We start from the raw sequence: 19,434 nt of genomic DNA, 5'->3' as shown, positions 1-19,434 counted from the left end.
CATGAAGTGATGGGACTGGAAGCCATGATCTTCGTTTTCTGAATGTTGAGCTTTAAGCCAACTTTTTTGAGCTTTAAGCCAACACACATTTATACACATAACCAAATAGTGAAATCCCACTTTGACTTCAAGATAGTGAAAGCCATTTCTTCACATTCTCAACAGATGCCGCTCCCCTTTTCCCCAGTCATACTGGACATGCCCACAGTATAATCACCATAAAAACTCCTAACATGAAATTTCATACTAACTTACCTCCTGTGGCAATCTGCTAAACTAATACATGCTCTCTGTATGTCTTCCAGTTCTAAACATCTACCCAAACAAAATTGCACGCATGAAGGTTGTTCTAAAATTTTCATAAATGATGTAGCCTGTAGCTGGGAGGAGCAGTGGACAGTTTGTCAGGCTTCAGAACTCCAAGCTTCCATAGCAACTGAGGGATTATTGTGTCTCTACACTGATAATTCCTTAATGTGAATAATCATAATTTTAAACTGAATTATATTTATATATCTGCCACAGACTGGTATAAAAGTATTTCTCAGTGGTGAGCTAAAAATAACCCCAGCTTAGGAAACAGGGTTGTTCTTCATGTGGATGACTCTGTGCCGAAAGCATGGGAACAGGCTAGAAATGGATGAGGAAAGATGGACTGTGGTCTGCCCTGGCCTCAGGTGGTAACAAAGCTTTTGGTCTTTTTATTTCTTTTTTTTTTTATTAATAAATTTATAAATTTAATTTAAAAAAGTATTTCTACATTATACCTGATAAAGGATTTGTATATAGACTATATATAAAGAAATCTTACAATAGTAATAAAAGCAACCCAATTTTTAAAATAGGCAAAGAAGATATACCACTGGCTGATAAGCATATGAAAAGATGCAGAGTCAACATTAGTCATTAGGAATATGCAAATTAAAACCACAATAAATTTCACACCCACTAGAACAGTGGCAAATCAACATGGATCAACAGTGTTGTTGAGGATGTGGAACTCCTACATGTGGAACATGTGGACCCCTTGACACTGATGGCAGGATTATAAAATGGTGAGGCCACTCTGAAAAAGTATGGTAGTTTCTTAAAAATTAAATATAAATTTACCATAGGATCCGTCAATCTCACTCCTAGGTGAGAACACTCAAGAATGTCCACATAAACACAAGGCAAATGTTCACGATAGCATTACTCATAATAGCCATCAAGTGGAAACAGTACAAATTGGAAAGGGTAAACAAAATCAGTATGCCCATATGACGGGATATTATCCAGCAAAAAAGAATGATGAAGTACTGACACATGTTACAACATGGATCTATCTCAAAAATGTTATGTGAGATGAAAATACCCAAACTTAATGACTACATATTTTATAATTTCAGCTATCTGAAAGATTCATAAAAGGCAATTTTATAGATACAAAGATCAGCCGCCTGGGGCTGGGAATAGGAATGGGGAGCGAGTAAAACTGAGCATGACGGATCCTTTTGAAGTGATGCAAACAGACTAAAACTAGATCGTGATGATAAATGTACAACGCTGTAAACTTACCAAATCATAAAATTATACACTTAAGTAAATTTTATTAACATATAAATTTTAATTAACATTGAGGTATATAACATATACCTCAATAAAGCATTTAAAAAGTATAGAGATGGAATTACCACTCTGTTGTGAGAAAAGCTTTTACAGAATTTTACAGAATTTTAGCACAGTGAAGGCTGATACTTTTAGCAATGATTCTCAGCCATTTCCAAGACTAGAATCACTGTTCCAAGACAGTGACAGCCCTGCCTATTTATATAAATGAGTCAAACTTTGGCATAAATTGAGGAAATATAATTTTAAGAATACTATAATTAATAACTTATGCATTTAACTAATCCACATCTACACAAAAGAACAGTAGATACACATGTAAGACATATTACTTATTCAGTCTACTATCAATGCAGAGTTGCACTTGTGGATTCATAGGCTTCTTGAACACTGGTGGGTCAGCAGCTGAGTTGAAACTCCTTCAAAATCTTCATCATGCAGACTTTTTTAAGTAAAAAAATACCCAAAACAAATTTACTACTTTAAGTTCAATTCTATGGTAATTATCTTTGTCATCAGTTTACAGCTGGGAAGAACATGCCTGACTTTTGGGCTATAGGATAGGTATGTCCAACACGTGGACAAAATGTACTTAGGTGGATCACAGAAAGAGAGGAAGTCCTATGACTGGAAAAAGAGAGAAAGGTTGCCTGGTTGGATGCTTGTTCAAACATATAATGAAACTGTTCTGTGGATTTCTGTTTTGTCTCAAATCTGTCTCCAGGGCCCATTTCAGTTGTAACTGGGCATGTCAGTACAGTTCTCCAGTACAAACCTGGTTATTAGGTAATTGTGACCATGCAGAGACGGCATGCTCCCACACGTCTTCTTCCTCTGGGATTTTCATTTTCTGTAGGGATATCCTTTCAACTTTATGGACAGTGGCATAACATCATTAAGTATTTCCAGAACTACCAGTTGAGGATTTCCCACATATAAATCAATCTCTTAATGGGATCTGAAATGTACCATTACCATTGCCAAGAAATGGGTTCCAAAATTGTTTCCAAATTATTTATAAGAAACACTTGTTTCAGTAAGTCTTGTTTTCATGACTATACACTGGCAGCCACTCTTGCTGCACCTGCCTTGTTCAGCTGGTAGCCACAAGTGTTGCAAAGGCGGGAAACATAAGAGAAACTTATTTTTAAACAGCATCTAACTATTCAGTTGTACTTCCAAATAGTATGTTCAATATACTTTGGGATGAAGTATAATAAATACATCTTTCTCCCTGTTTTCTAGATGTTCTGGACACTGTATAGTGTATCAATTGTATTTTTCTAGAATAACCATTGGACCTATTGCTTTAAGTTTAGAGCATTTCAACAGAAAACACACTGAGTATACTATTTGAAAGTGTAAATAACATTGTTTAAAAGTCAGTTTATGTTTCCGGACTTTGTGGACATGCTGTAATATCCTCTGCTACAGGACGTCAGTTCTGTGCTGTAGGAGACCATCCTTCCTAATCTCAGCTGGTCCTGGCCATTTCCCCAGAGCCAATTCATTTCCTCTATCAGTCATTTAGGTCATTGTTCTCCATGTTATTGTGATTCCGCTTCATAATACTAAAAGAAAAAACAACTGTTTTACAGATTGAAGAAAATTACTCTGCAAATAAATTTGCGACTAAATAAGTGAAAATAAAAAGTAGGATAAGGTCATGCTCAACTGCACAAAAAAAATTTGTAATTTAAAGTTCAGTGTCATGTAATATGCTTTTCTAATTTATATTTTTAATTCACTAGCTAATCTTAAAAATATAAAATTTTGATCCTTTGATTTACTAAAGATTCTGTTTTTCTGTGATATTAATTACAGTTGGCAATATGTTATTACTTAGTTTTAACAAAGAAATGAAGGGCAGTTTATAAAGTTGCTACTGCCATAAATATTTTTTCTAAAGCTTGCTATTGTATTCACAAATTGGCAGATGTTGTTATTCAATGGCCTATCCCTCACAAATACTAAAAATAGCCAGTAGCAAGCGTGACGTCTTATTACAAACACTTTCATCAGAAGGATTTGTCTCTTACTTTCAGTGTATAGGAACTTAGTATCAAGATTTTTTTCTTTCTCCCCTATCCAAGAATTTCCAATAACCTCATGTGTAGTTTTATGTAGTGATAACTTTTGAAAGCCTGGCGCTTTAATTACTTAAAAATTGTCTTATGAGATTCAGAAGTGCATATTTTTCCATAATTGATGAAACTGTGGAGCTCCTTAGCATAAATAATCCCAACACACATCCCTGACTCCATAGGGCTGGCAGTAAAAACTGTGGAATAGTCTTGCAACATTCAATATTAGACATATTTGAACATAATGAGTGACAAAAATTCTGTGCCACAAGTTATATGGAGGATATCTATAATTGTTTTTTTTTTTTTTAATGTAGCTTGAAAAGCATTTAAGAACATGGAATATTTGTAATTTTGCGTAAATGTGGTTGAAATAATATAAGCTTTGGAGTCACATAGACTTGATATGAACCTTAGGCTTATTACTTATTATCGTTTTGACTTTGCAAGTTACTTAACCTCAAGCCTTAGTTATTAAGTCATCTGAAAAACACAGAACACTTACTAAGAACACTACTGTTTATCTTTTACAATATAAAAAATATATGCACCAAGTACATGTAACAACTTTTTCTTCTAATAACTATTACCATATTAGGAGATAATCACTACAACTTACCTTCCCAATACAGCTATTACGTATATTCAGAATTGCTTGTAAATACCCTATATCCCTTCCATTGTTCAAGTAGGTCTCACTATAAAGTAACATCACTAATTAGAAAGATTACAAGTATCACCACTAAAGCCACTTGGGAAGCCCCATTTTCACATATGGAAATCAACAATCATGGAAGAAAGTACAAAAAAGTGATTTGAATTCAGGCAGTTCAATCCCTGGGTGGGAAGAAATCCCTTGGAAAGGAAATGGCAACCTTCTCCAGTATTCTTGCCTGGAAAATCCCACGCACAGAGGAGCCTGGTGGGCTATCGACCATGGAGTTACAAAGAGTTGGACACAACTTAGCGACTAAACCACCACATCTCAGTTCAGTTCAGTTCAGTCGCTCAGTCGTGTCCGACTCTTTGCTGCAGTCACCTAAAACTTAAGCACTCTCAGCAGTGATATCTGGGACCCAGAAGTTCTTCAGAAAAAAAAGAGAGAAAAGCTCTAAATTTTCTCAAATAATAGAATATTAAAGTATGGCAGTGAGAAAGACTGTCAGCTGCTAATGGAGTGGGTTGCCATTTCCTTCTCCAATGCATGAAAGTGAAAAGTGAAAGTGAAGTCCCTTAGTCGTGTCTGACTCTTAGCGACCCCATGGACTGCAGCCTACCAGGCTCCTCTGTCCATGGGATTTTCCAGGCAAGAGTACTGGAGTGGGGTGCCAGTGCCTTCTCCGTGGTTCTCCTCTAGTATTCCTTAGTCTCCTAAGCTATACACATGCAGGACACACCTCCAGAATCCTAGCATAGAACAGCTGCTAGGCAGATACTTTAGAGGTCACCCAGTGTTGCCATTTGGGCTTACCCAGCGGTGAGATCCTTTGGTGAACACCAATAGCATTAACACCTCAGAAAATAGATGCCTAGGAATAAAGACAAAACTCGAGGGGAAAGAGACAGGAATAAGCATCAAACTGAAACAGACTACCCCTAATAAAGCTTAAACCCAAGTTTTGAAGGGATCCAGGTGATTGGCTTGGAGAAGGAAATGGGAACCCACTCCAGTGTTCTTGCCTGGAGAATCCCAGGGATGGCAGAGCCTGGTGGGCTGCTGTCTATGGGGTTGCACAGAGTCGGACAGAACTGAAGTGACACAGCAGCAGCAGCAGCAGCAGGTGATCGGCAGTAGTTTACTTTTCAGAAGAAGTCTATAATGTGCCATCTACAATTGCTAGCACACAATAAAAATTATTAGATGTGCAAAGCTGGGAAGAATGACCAATAACCAAGAGATAAAATAATCAATAAAAGCAAGAAAAAATAAGGACTTCAAAGCAACTGTGATTAAATCATTAAAATAATAGAGAAAAAGATGTAGAAGAGAGGTAGAACAGAACATTTCAGTTTTTAAACATTTAGAAGAAGAATGAAATGAACATTTTGGAACTGCAAAATTCAGTATCTGACCTGACACAAAGAATTGACTCACTGGAAAAAACCCTGATGCCAGGAAAGATTGAAGGCAGGAGAAGAGGATGACGGAGGAGATGGTTAATGGCATCACCGACTTGACGGACATGAGTTTGGGCAAGCTCTGGGAGTTGGTGATGGACAGGGAAGCTTGGCATGCTGTAGTCCACGAGATGGCAAAGACTCGGACACAACTGAGTGGCTGAACTGAACTGAGGTGGATTTAAAAGTATACTAGCAGAAATTCCCTGGTGGTCCAGTGGTTGGGACTCCACACTTCCACTGCCTCCTGAGGCACAGGTTCAATCCCTGGTCAGGGAACTAGGACCCTGCAAGTCTCATGGCCAAATAAGTAAATAAATAAAGGCATACTAGCAACACTTCCTTTTCACAGCAAACTATATTCAATATCCTATAATAAACTGTACTGGAAAAGAATATGAAAAAGAATATATAGATAACAGTCATTTTACTGGAAAGTAGAAATTAACACAACTGTGTAAATCATCTATACTTCAATAAAACTAAAAAAATTCCATACCTTAGAAATCAGTTAAACGACTGAAAAACAAAGAAAAACAGGTTGCATATAATATGGCCTCCCATTACTTTCCTGATCTTATCTCTTTCAACTCTCCAACTTAATAACTCAGTCCTTGCTGTTCCTTAAACACACCTGGCACAGTCTTGCTTTAGAGGCTCTGCAGTGGCTGTTTCTTCTTCCTGGAACATTCTTCCCCAACATGTTTTTCTAGGCACCTTATTTAAAAATCAACACTTCCATCCACTTGTGCACCCTCACTCCCACCCCATCTGTGCCCTTAGACTTCCAATCACCCTACCATGCCTTTCTTCCATAGAACTTTTCACCTTCTAACATTCTGCATTTGATATTTATATACATATATATGGAATACATATATAACTCTTTTGAAGAATAGGCAAACAACCAAATTGACATCTTCATTACTAATTATTTCATTTCCAGTAATTACTAATTCAGTACTAATACATATATAAAAATCACAGTAGCAATAATAATATCAGTTGTTTAGTGCTCTCCTAGTTGGCACAGAAAGATTAATTAATTGGTATCAAGTCATACAGCTAGAGTAAGTGGCAGAGCCAGGATTAGATCCATACTGAGTTCCAATAAAAATAACTTTTAGATTAGAAAGGATACTATCTAAAGATATGTAAATGAACTAAATATAACAATTAAATTTGTCTGTTGAAAAAAATAAAACTTTTCCTAGCATTGAAGAATGAAATGCAGATATTAGTATATGTCACTGGGTGATGCTCTTTGTTAAACTTCTCTCTCAGAAAGGTAATCTGAGGAATTATACTTAATCACATGGGAAAGAATTTATGCTAGGTCTAATAATAATTAAGTTGGCTCTTTAACCACAAAAGTTACAGAGTTCAGAAAACAAATTTACAAAAGGTAAGCCACACAAATTTATGGTAGAAAAAATTTCTGTAGACTGTAAACTTAAAGGCTTCTATATCACAAACATGAGATCTCCCTTCATTTATTTTTATCTTTTTCCATTTATGTCTCCATTTAATTTTAATGTCTTGATAAGATTTTAATTTTTGTCAAGAGTTCTTGAGTGTTTTTAAAATTTATTCCTAAGAAACAAAGTTTTGATATCACTGAAATGTACTCTGTATCTTTACTTTTTTATGCTAAAATATTTTAAAGTAAATTGACCATACACCCTTTAATATTTCAATATGTATTGCTCAAATAACATCATGCTTTACCATTAATTAAACGATTCCTTAGTATCATCAATTATCCAAAAGTCAATAGTCAATAAACATTAAAGGGGGGGACTTCCCTGGTGGTCCAGTGGCTAAGACTCTGCGCTCCCAATGCAGGGGGCCTGGGTTCGAGCCCTGGACAAGGAGCTAGATCCCACATGCAGCAACTAAGACACAGTGCAGCCAAATTAAAACAAATAAATGATTTAAAAAAAAAAAAATTAAAGGGGGCTCAGGCTTATTAGTAATTAGAGAAATACAAATTAATAAGATGAAGGCATATGTTGCACACACATCAAATTGACAGAAATGTTAACAGTATGATACCAAGTGTTGGAAAGGTTGCACAGGAACTCTAATACATTGCTAGAGGGAAGGGAGGTAATAATCCTTCTGGAAAGACAGCATTACGTAGCACATGTAATAGTGAACATGTATATACCTATGTCCTCTACCACTGCTAGATATACCTAACAGAAAATGTAGTGTGAAATGAAAATATTTCTTGTCATATTAATCAATAAAAAATGCCACAGCCGTCAGTGGTTTCGGGCCTCCAAAAGTGAATTCGAGCGCCTCAGGCTGTGATCAGGAGGATGCTGCCAGCTCCAACTGACTGCTGAGGAGCTGAGGGAATGCAAGAAGCCAGGTGAACTAGGGGACAGGACTGGGCCCAGGTATCTGAGGTGCATTTGAAAGGAACAAATTCCGTGAGCCCCGAGGCTTGCACCTTTCCAGAGAATGCTAAATTCCTTAACATGATACCTGATCTTTGATGTTCAAGACTACCTGCTCTCTTCGTTGCAAACTTGTATACAGCCTGACTACCCTCCTGCCTTCTTGGACCAGTTTTCTCAGAGCTACTGAGATGCTGTCTCCCACGCTTGGAGTCCTAAACATTCCCACCAAATAAAATAACTCTCTACTTTCAGATTGTGAGTATATTTTTTTAGTCGACAGCAGTGAGAAACAAGTATACCAAAAAACATTTCAATCTTCTTCTATTACATACTTAAAAAATGTAGCAAGAAATAAGACATTTATACCAAGAAACAGTATTGTTTGTAATAGGAAAATTTTTAAATAACTCAAATGTCCCTCATTATCAGAGGGGATAAATTGTGGTATGTAAATACAATAGAAAAAACACTAAGGTAAAACTAACAAAATTAGAGCTCTTGCAACAACATGGATCAATCTCACAAATTTCATAATGAAGAAATAAGAACAGATACAAACTAACAGGCATAGTATAAGTCTGTTCACATAAACTTCAAAACCAGTGCCTGACACTTATTTTCAACTGTGTCAGCAAATAAAAAATATATCCACATATATCTATACAAATATAAAGAAAGTATGGCAAAATGTTAACTATAAATCTAAGCGAAGAGTATACAAAGGTTCATTGTACTACATTGCTACTTTTTAGGTTTGTGCATTTTCAAAGTAGAAAGATGATATGTGTTTATAATTATTTATTAAACTATACATATTTTATGCATTTTTTCTATATGTAAATTTCACAAGAAAAAATGTAAAAATAGTGTAATAAAATACATAAAAACACTTTCAAAGAAAAATTGCTATGTATTTGTTAAACAGTGACAGACTTTATTTTCTTGGGCTCCAAAATCACTGCAGATGGTGACTACAGCCATGAAATTAAAATACACTTGCTCTTTGGAAGAAAAGCTATGACCAACCTAGACAGCATATTAAAAAGCAGAGATATTACTTTGCTGACAAAGGTCCATCTAGTCAAAGCTATGGTTTTTCCAATAGTCATGTATGGATGTGAGAGTTGGACTATAAAGAAACTGAAAGTGAAAGTTGCTCAGTTGTGTCCGACTCTTTACGACCCTATGGACTATACAGTCCATGGAATTCTCCAGGCCAGAATACTGGAGTGGGTAGCCTTTCCCTTCTCCAGGGGATCTTCCCAACCCAGAGATCGAACCCAGGTCTCCTGCAGTGCAGGCAGATTCTTTACCAACTGAGCTATCAGGGAAGCCCTGATAAAGAAAGCTGAGTGCCAAAGAATTAATGATTTTGAACTGTGGTGTTGGAGAACTCTTGAGAGTCCCTTGAACTGCAAGGAGATCAAACCAGTCCATCTTGAAGGAAATCAATCCTGAATATTCATTGGAAGGACTGCTGCTGAAGCTGAAGCTCTAATACTCTGGCCACCTGATGCGAAGAACTGACTTATTGGAAAAGACCCTGATGCTGGGAAAGATTGAGGGCAGGAGGAGAAGGGGAAGACAGAGGATGAGATGGTTGGATGGCATCAACAACTCAACGGATCTGAGTTTGAGCAAGCTCTGGGAGTTGGTGATGGACAGGGAAGCCTGGTTTGCTGCAGTCCATGGGTCGGACACAACTGCAAAGAGTTTGCTGCAAAGAGTCGGACATGACTGACTGAATTGATTTGTTAAACATTACTATTAAAAATAATAAACTTTTGCTTTATAATAAGCAAGCATAAGCAAGAGGGCTTTTTAAAATTTGGGACGTTTACCTGAGATCAGTCTATCAAAAGATACCTCCTTAAGACTAGTTTTTGAGGCTAGCAACATAAGAATGTCATTTTATTTTTCCATGAGATAGTTCTTATACAACCATCAATTCTGAATCTTGTTTAGTTTGATACTAGATAGTGTATTCTTCTAAATAATTTTCATAAACTGCAATATGATACTCCAATACTCATTTCGGCAGATAATACTAGCATACACTACTTTAAAATGTATTATAAAAAAACTCTGGATAAAAGTTTTATCATTAAAAAAAAAAAAGTTTTATCATTATTCAAATATCATACACAATTCATACTGTCCATGTATTTTCTATAGGTTTTTCCAATATTCTTACTAGGATTCCACAGTTTTTTTTTTTTTAAACCCCCAAAGTCTCAGAAGGTAAAGAATATGCCTGCAATACAGGAGACCAATTTTTGTTCCCTGGGTCAGGACGATTCCCGTGGAGGAGGAAATGGCAATCCACTCCAGTATTCTTGCCTGGAGAATCGAAGGACAGAGGAGCCTGGGGGCTACCATTCATTGGGGTTGCAAAGAGCTGGACATGACTGAGTGACTAAGCACTACCATGTCTCTCAAAGATGTTCAGAGGGCTTCCCTAGTGGCTCAGTGGTGAAGAATCTGCTTTCCAATGCAGGAGACAAGAGTTTGATCTGGTCTGGGAAGATCCCACATGCTGGGGAGCAACTAAGTCCATGAGCCACAACTACTGAGCCTGTGCTCTAGAGCCCACATGCTACAACTACTGAAGCTCACGCTCCACAAGAGAAGCTACTGCAGTGAGAAGCCTGAGCACTGCCACTAGAGAAAGACCCCACTCATTGCAACCAGAGAAAAGTTCGTGCAACAACAAAGACCCAGCACAGCCAAAAATGAAGAGTGAAAAAAAATTTTTTAAAGGATGGTCAGAATTTCATGTTTTAAAACTGACTTTTAATATAGTTATATTAATTGTCTTCTTCTTCTGTGTCATCTAAATCAATATCAAAATCTAAATCATCATCATTTACTTCATTCCTTCTGCAGCTTCTTCTATGGCTGGAACGTAAATTATTTTCAACATTTTCTGTCTTTTCTGGTTCTTTATTAAACCTAAAGATAGAAGAAAAAAACCTCTTATTTCTCAAGATTGCATTGTTTTTGTAGACTGAAAAGACTTTTACACTACACTTCTTGATTAATAAAGAGCTTAATGAAATAAAAAGGAAAAGATCCTTGAAGATTAACTTAATTGAAGAACCAACCAATTATAATACTGCTGTCAATAAAGCATGATCAAACAAATTAATTTGTGCTGTCCATTAAAGAAAAGAAGTTATACAATGAATAATTCTTTTGTAATGTATAATAAATGTGACTCTCACAGGTAAATATTTTAATTTCCTAAAAATGATGTTTTGCTTTCATTATGATAGAAACACTGAATAATTAAGATTTTTTTTTCCTATTGGGTAGAAAAAGTCTACATTACTGCGATATACTGTATCTTAAGATTCTCAGAGCTACTCAACGTTTCCTTAAAAGAAAATTCACATATCATTTACTAAAAGAGTAAATCCCAAACATAAAAAGAAATACTCACGGAATAACAACATCTTCTTTCTTTCCACACTTGGCACAAACTTCAAGTTCACAGGCACATGGTCTACACATTATATGATAAGAATCCTTCACTGTCTTTTGTAAACATTTAACACTAAAAATGGAAAAGAAAATAAAATCTTAATTTTTACTAATTGTCTAAGATTTATTTAGTGAAATAAGGGGGTGTGGCTAAGTGTATAGCTGAAAAGCCTCAAACTCTTAAGGTATTTCTCTCATATGTCACTTTAGCTTAATTATATAGCATTTCTAGACAACGGTTGACAACTCAATAGTACTTAACATTGATTAATGGATAAATAAGAATACATATCTTTACAATGGAACATTATTTATTAATAAAAATTAAGCACCGATAAATGTTACAACATGCTTGAAAAAAATTCCTAAGTGAAAGAAACCAGTCACAGAAGTCTAGATATTATTTGATTATTTACATGAAATGTCCAAAATAAGTAAATCTACAGGGACAGAAAACAAGGGAGGGGAGACTGTTGGTGTTGGGGAGAGGGAATGGAGACTGAATCCTAACAGGTATAAGGTTTCTTTCTGAGATGAGAAAATGTTCAAAAACTGATGTGTTATAAAAAAACTGAGTTATACAACTCTATGCCATACTAAAAGTTGCTAAACTATGTACTTTAGATGGATGAACTATACAGTATGTGAATTAAACCTTAATAAATTTGCTTTTAAAAAGACAAATGGAAATATTAGAAATTAAAAAAAACATGGAGTGAAAGATACAAGATACAAGAAATCTACTTTAAATGTAAAAAGGTATACCTCATTTTACTTTGCAGCTACTGCATTTATTTATTTATACAAATTGAACGTTTGTGGCAGCCTTCTGTTGAGCAAGTCTATCATTATCATTTTTTCCAATATTTGCTCACTTTGTGCCTCTGTGTCACATTTTGGTTACTCTTGCAATATTTCAACTTTTAAATTATTATTATTATATTTGTTACAGTGATCTAAGATAAGTAATCTTTATGTTACTACTGCAAAAAGGCTATGACTCATTGAAGGCTCAGATGATGGTTAGCATTTTCTAGCAATAAAGTATTTTTAAAATAAAGTGCTCATTGATTTTTCTAGACATAATGCTACTGCATACTTAATAGACTAAAGTATAGTACAAATGTAAGTTTTATATGCACTGGGAAACCAAAAAATTCATGTGACTCAGTTTATTGCAGTATTTGCTTTATTGAGGTGGCATGGAATCAAACCCCCAATATCTCTGAGATATGCCTGTATACAGTTAAAAGTAGAAGGAAAGGAAAAAAATGAAACAAAACATGCAAACACTAATCAGAAGAAAGCTGGAGTAACTACATTATTATTGAAATTGACTTCAAAGCAAAGAAAAAAAAATTGTTAAGCTTAAGAAAGACTATTACATGACAATAAAGGAATCAATTTTCCCAAAGTATGCAATATCTTAAATATTTATTTATGCACCTAAAAACAGGGTTTGAGAGAACTGATGCAAAACCATTGAACCAAAAAGAGAAACAAACAAATCCACAATTAAAACTGTGGACTTCAATGCTTCTCTCTTTATAAGTGAAGCAATGAGTAGACAAAAAGCAGCAAAACTATACAACACCTGGTCGACAGAGTCTATCAATCAAACTGACATTTATAGAACACTCCACCTAACAAGAGCAATATAGTCTCTTCAAGCACACATGGAACAGAATCTAAAATTGACTATACTCTGAATTATAACACCAACCTCAATGAATTAAGAACAAAAACCAAAGTTTATATAAGGTGTATTCTTTTACCACAATGAAATTAACTAGAAATCAGTAAAAGAAAAACATCTGGAAAATATCCAAATATACAGAAATTAAAACACTTCTAAACAACCTATAGGTTAAAGAGGAAGTCTCAAGAGCAATTAGAAAATGTTTTGATTCAATAATAATGAAATATAGCATCAAAATTTGTGGAATAGAGCTAAAAAGACATTCTGGGGAAATTTATATAATTAAATGTTTATATTAGGCAAAAGAACTATCCAAACTTCCACCTTAAGAAAACAAAAAAAGAACAGTAAATTAACTCAAAGCAATATCAATATGAACAGAAATCAATGAAACTGAAAAACAGAAAAAAAAGAAAACCAATAAAACTCTAAGCAGGCTATTTGAAAAGATTAATGTAATTCATGAACATATAACCAGACAGACCAAGATAAAAAAGGAGAGAACGCAATAAACCAATTTCAGGAAAGAACAAGGGAACAACACTATAGATGCAACAGATATTAAAAGAATAAGAAAAATTTACTAACAACGCTATGCCTATAAATCCAACCACTTTATTGAAATGGACAAATTTCTGGAAAGACAGTATAAAAACCTGCTTAAGATGAAACAGATAATCTAAAAACCCTAGCCATTAAAGAAAAACTTTATAATCTTTAAAAACTCTCCAACAAAGACAACTCTAGGCACAAATGGCTTTACTGCTAAATTCTACTAAATATCTGGAAGTTCACAGTTCACATATTGCTGAAGCCTGGCTTGGAAAATTTTGAGCATTACTTTACTAGCATGTGAGATGAGTGCAATTGTGCGCGAGTTTGAGAATTCTCTGGCATTGCCTTTCTTTGGGATTGGAATGAAAATTGACTTTTTTCAGTCCTGGGGCCACTGCTGAGTTTTCCAAATTTGCTGACATATTGAATGCAGCACTTTCACAGCATCATCTTTTAGGATTTGAAATAGTTCAACTGGAATTCCATCACATCTACTAGCTTTGTTCGTAGTGCTGCTTCCTAAGGCCCACCTGACTTCACATTCCAGGATGCCCGGCTTTAGCTGAGTGTGACGGATCACACGTTCATGATTATCTGGATCATGAAGATCTTTTTGTACAGTTCTTCTGTGTATTCTTGCCCTCTTCTTAATATCTTCTGCTTCTGTTAGATCCATACCATTTCTGCCTTTATTGAGCCCATCTTTGCATGAAATGTTCCCTTGATATCTCTAATTTTCTTGAAGAGATCTCTAGTCTTTCCCATTCTGTTGTTTTCCTCTATTTCTTTGCATTAATCACTGAGGAAGGCTTTCTTATCTCTCCTTGCTATTCCTTGGAACTCTGCATTCAAATGGGTATATCTTTCCTTTTCTCCTTTGCCTTTCACCTCTCTTCTTTTCACAGCTATTTGTAAGGGTTCAAGCTGGTTTTAGAAAAGGCAGAGGAACCAGAGATCAAATTGCTTTTTGCATCAAAAAAGCAAGAGAGTTCCAGAAAAACATCTATTTCTGCTTCACTGACTATGTCAAAGCCTTTGACTGTGTGGATCACAACAAACTGGAAAATTCTGAAAAGATGGGAATACCAGACCACCTGACCTGGCTCTTGAGAAATGTATATACAGGTCAGGAAGCAACAGTTAGAACTGGACATGGAACAACAGATTGGTTCCAAATAGGAAAAGGAGTACGTCAAGGCTGTATATTGTCCACCTCTCTTATTTAACTTCTATGCAGAGTACATCATGAGAAACGCTGGGCTGGAGGAAGCACAAGCTGGAATCAAGATTGCCGGGAGAAATATCAATAATCTCAGATATGCTGATGACACCACCCTTATGGCAGAAAGCGAAGAAGAACTAAAGAGTCTCTTGATGAAAGTGAAAGAGAAGAGTGAAAAAGTTGGCTTAAAGCTCAACATTCAGAAAATGAAGATCATGGCATCTGGTCCCATCACTTCATGGGAAATAGATGGGGAAACAGTGGCTGACTTTATTTTTCTGGGCTCCAAAATCACTGCAGATGGTGACTGCAGCCATGAAATTAAAGGACGCTAACTCCTTGGAAGGAATTTATGACCAACCTAGATAGCATATTGAAAAGCAAAGACATTACTTTGCCAACAAAGGTCTGTCTTGTCAAGGCTATGGTTTTTCCAGAAGTCATGTATGGATGTGAGAGTTGGACTGTAAAGAAAGCTGAGTGCCGAAGAATTGATGCTTTTGAACTGTGGTGTTGGAGAAGACTCTTGAGAGTCCCTTGGACTGCAAGGAGATCCAACCAATCCATCCTAAAGGAGATCAGTCCTGGGTGTCATTGGAGGGACATATGTTGAAGATGAAACTCCATTACTTTGGCCACCTGATGCAGAAAGCTGACTCATTTGAAAAGACCCTGATGCTGGGAAAGATTGAGGGCAGGAGGAGAAGGGGATGACAGAGTATGAGATGGCTGGATGGCATCACGGACTCGATGGACATGGGTTTGGGTGGACTCCGGGAGTTGCTGATGGACAGGGAGGCCTGGCGTGCTGCGGTTCATGGGGTTGCAAAGAGTCGGACACGACTGAGCGACTGAACTGAACTACTAACATTTAAAAGATAGTACTGCTGCTGCTGCTGCTAAATCACTTCAGTCGTGTCCAACTTTGTGCGACCCCATAGATGGCAGCCCTCCAGGCTCCCCCGCCCCCGGGATTCTCCAGGCAAGAACAATGGAGTGGGTTTCCATTTCCTTTGTATACAACTGCTTCTAGAAAACAAAATAGAAGCAGTCCCCAACTCACTTGATGAGACCCTAACATCAAGATAACGACAAAATTTCAGATGACTATTGGTAATAAAAATGGGTATGAAACTTTGTTAGCAAATAAAATCTAGCAATATGTAAAAAGGATTCAGTCATGATCAAGTGGGGTTTATCCAAGTATGTTAAAGGCTGATTTTATATTAAAATCAATAAATGTTAACTCATCAAATCAATGTTCTAAGAAAGAAAACCCACATGATTATCTAAATAGATGCAGAAAAAGTATCTGACAAAACTTAATTGAAGCTTTCAAAGTGCAGTGCTGTAAAAGACTCTGTAGAGTCTGTTGGACAGCAAGGAGATCAAACCAATCAATTCTAAAGGAAATCGACCCTGAATATTCATTGGAAGAACTGATGCTGAAGCTGAAGCTCCAATACTTTGGTCTTCTGATGAGAAGAGCCGACTCATTGGAAAAGACCCTGATGCTGGGAAAGACTGAAGGCAGGAGATTGGAAAGCAAGAAATAAAACTGTCCTCATTTTTTATCACTTAATTGTATTTATTTATTTTTGGGCCGTGCCATGCAGCTTGTAGGATCTTAGTTCCTTGACCAGAGATTTAACCCAGGCCATGTCAGTGAAAGAGCCAAGTCCAAACCACCGGACCACCAGGGAATTTTCATGTCTTCATTTTTTAAAAAAATCACTGTCTATGTAGGAAAATCTCACAGAATATACCAAAAAAGTATTAGAAATAAAATTGGCAAGCTGATTCTAAAGTTACAAGAAAAAGCAAAGGAAAAATATTAGCCGAAACAATTTTGAAAAAAGAAAAAGAAGGTGGGAACACTTTTAAGACTGGATTTCAAGATTTATCTTAAAGCTGTAGTAATCAAGGTAGTGTGGTACTGGTGAAAAGTAGATTAATAGGACAGAACAGACTCTAACATATATAATCAATTGATTTTCAACATAGTACAAAGGTAATTCAATGGAGAAAGGAGAGACTTTTAAACAAATGACCACAGAGCAGTTGGATATACAAAAAATTAACAGAAAATGGACCATAAACCCAATATAAAACCAAGAATTACATAATTTCTAGAAAAAAACACAGTAAAAGTATTTGTGATCCTAACCAAAGATGTTTTACCTACAAGAAAATAATAATTAATACATCCTGATAAATGAAACAGATCTTCACCAAAATAAAACATTTCTCCACTTTAAGATACTCTTAAATGATAAAACATAAGTCAGAATTTGGCAGAAAATATTTGTAAAACCCATATCTAATCAATGATTTGCACCTACAATATATAAGAATTCTCAAAATTCAGTAATAAGTGAAACAAAACAACTTAATCAAAACATGAGCTAAATATATGTACAGAAAAAAAGAAATAAGGATGCAAAATGAGCACAGGAATAGATGATTAGCATCATTGGTCATCAAAAAACGCAAATTAAAATCAAAATGAGATAGAGCTATTCACACTTATGGTTCAAAAAGAACAAAGCAAGACTTCAAGGGGGAAAAAAAAACCTGACAATCCAAACCTGACAATCCTAAGTATTGATAAGCATGTTAAACATCTGGAACTCTCACACACTGCTATTGAGAATGCAAATGATACAGCCACTATGGAATATAGTTGGACAATTTATTCTAAACATACCCTTAACATAAACCCAGTGAGCTGACTACTAGATATTTACTCACGAGAAATGAGACCATACATTCACACAAAACCCTGCATATGAATGTTTACGGCAGGATAGTTCACAATCACCAAAAATAAGCAAAACCTAAATGACCATGAGCCAGGGGACAGATGAACAACTTTGATACATCCTGAAGGAATACGACTCAGCAATAAAAAGGCCCAACCACTGATTTAATCAAGATTGCCGGGAGAAATATCAATAACCTCAGATATGCTGATGACACCACCCTTATGGCAGAAAGGGAAGAGAAACTCAAAAGCCTCTTGATGAAAGTGAAAGTGGAGAGCAAAAAAGTTGGCTTAAAGCTCAACATTCAGAAAACGAAGATCATGGCATCTGGTCCCACCACTTCATGGGAAATAGATGAGGAAACAGTGGAATCAGTGTCAGACTTTATTTTTCTGGGCTCCAAAATCACTACAGATGGTGACTGCAGCCATGAAATTAAAAGACGCTTACTCCTTGGAAGGAAAGTTATGACCAACCTAGATAGCATATTCAAAAGCAGAGATATTACTTTGCCAACAAAGGTTCGTCTAGTCAAGGCTATGGTTTTTCCTGTGGTCATGTATGGATGCGAGAGTTGGACTGTGAAGAAAGCTGAGTGCCGAAGAATTGATGCTTTTGAACTGTGGTGTTGGAGAAGACTCTTGAGAGTCCCTTGGACTGCAAGGAGATCCAACCAGTCCATTCTGAAGGAGATCAGCCCTGGGATTTCTTTGGAAGGAATGATGCTAAAGCTGAAACTCCAGTACTTTGGCCACCTCATGCGAAGAGTTGACTCACTGGAAAAGACTCTGATGCTGGGAGGGATTGGGGGCAGGAGGAGAAGGGAACGACAGAGGATGAGATGGCTGGATGGCATCACGGACTCAATGGACATGGGTTTGGGTGGACTCCGGGAGTTGGTGATGGACAGGGAGGCCTGGCGTGTTGCAATTCATGGGGTCGCAAAGAGTCAGACACGACTGAGCGACTGATCTGATCTGACTAATTTATACAACAATGCAGATGAATCTCAAATCCACTAAGTTAAGTTAAAGAAGTCAGCCTCAAAGACCATATACTATGTGAGTCCTATATATGAATTCTGCAAGAAGGCAAGAAAACAGATCAGTGTTTGCCAGGGACTGGGAGTGAGGCAGCAGGATACCAAGTGGCATAAAGGAATGTTAGGGGGTAATAGGACTGTCTTGTATCTTAACTGTGATATCACTCTCAAAAACGTATTCATTTGTCAAAACTTACAAAACTGTTATTAAAACAAAACAACTGGCCCCCATATAGACTTAGTTAGGCTAAGCCCCAAATCATCAAAAGTCAAAGTGTTAGTCACTCAGTCACGTCCGACTATTTACAACCCTATCGACTGGGACCCAACAGGCTCCTCTGTCCATGGGATTCTCCAGGCAAGAATGATGGTGTGAGTTGCCATTTCCTTCTCCAGGGGATCTTCCTGACCCAGGGATCAAACCTGGTCTCCTGCACTGCAGGCAGATTC

General features: G+C 36.5%; 1 protein-coding gene and 1 non-coding gene across 5 annotated transcripts in view; one reads left to right on the top strand and one right to left on the bottom strand.

The window, feature by feature from the left end:
• The first annotated feature begins 515 nt into the window (after window positions 1-515).
• Window positions 516-631, top strand: LOC147367019 (small nucleolar RNA SNORA65). Its single transcript, XR_015132204.1, has one exon. It is a non-coding gene; the product is annotated as a small nucleolar RNA SNORA65 (small nucleolar RNA).
• A 10,358-nt stretch (window positions 632-10,989) lies between these two features.
• Window positions 10,990-19,434, bottom strand: part of C8H9orf85 (chromosome 8 C9orf85 homolog) — a 60,503-nt gene continuing 52,058 nt past the window's right edge. For 3 of the 4 annotated variants that reach the window (XM_086415511.1, XM_086415510.1, XM_086415514.1), the window contains 2 exons: window positions 11,661-11,774; window positions 10,990-11,170 (listed from right to left, as the gene is read on the bottom strand). In XM_086415511.1, coding sequence (XP_086271637.1) covers window positions 11,026-11,170; window positions 11,661-11,774 — 259 coding nt within the window. In that variant the 3' untranslated portion in view covers window positions 10,990-11,025. Of the gene's footprint in view, window positions 11,171-11,656; window positions 11,775-19,434 lie in introns of those variants that run through there. The other variant, XM_086415513.1, reaches the window with a different exon arrangement.

The sequence above is a fragment of the Bos grunniens genome, chromosome 8, assembly GCF_055505025.1.
Source record: "Bos grunniens cultivar Pamir isolate PY7600 chromosome 8, Bosgru_T2T1.0, whole genome shotgun sequence".
NCBI classification, from domain to species: domain Eukaryota; kingdom Metazoa; phylum Chordata; class Mammalia; order Artiodactyla; family Bovidae; genus Bos; species Bos grunniens.
The sequence above is the reverse complement of the archived record's forward strand: the minus strand, read 5'-3'. Positions and strand labels throughout refer to the sequence as shown.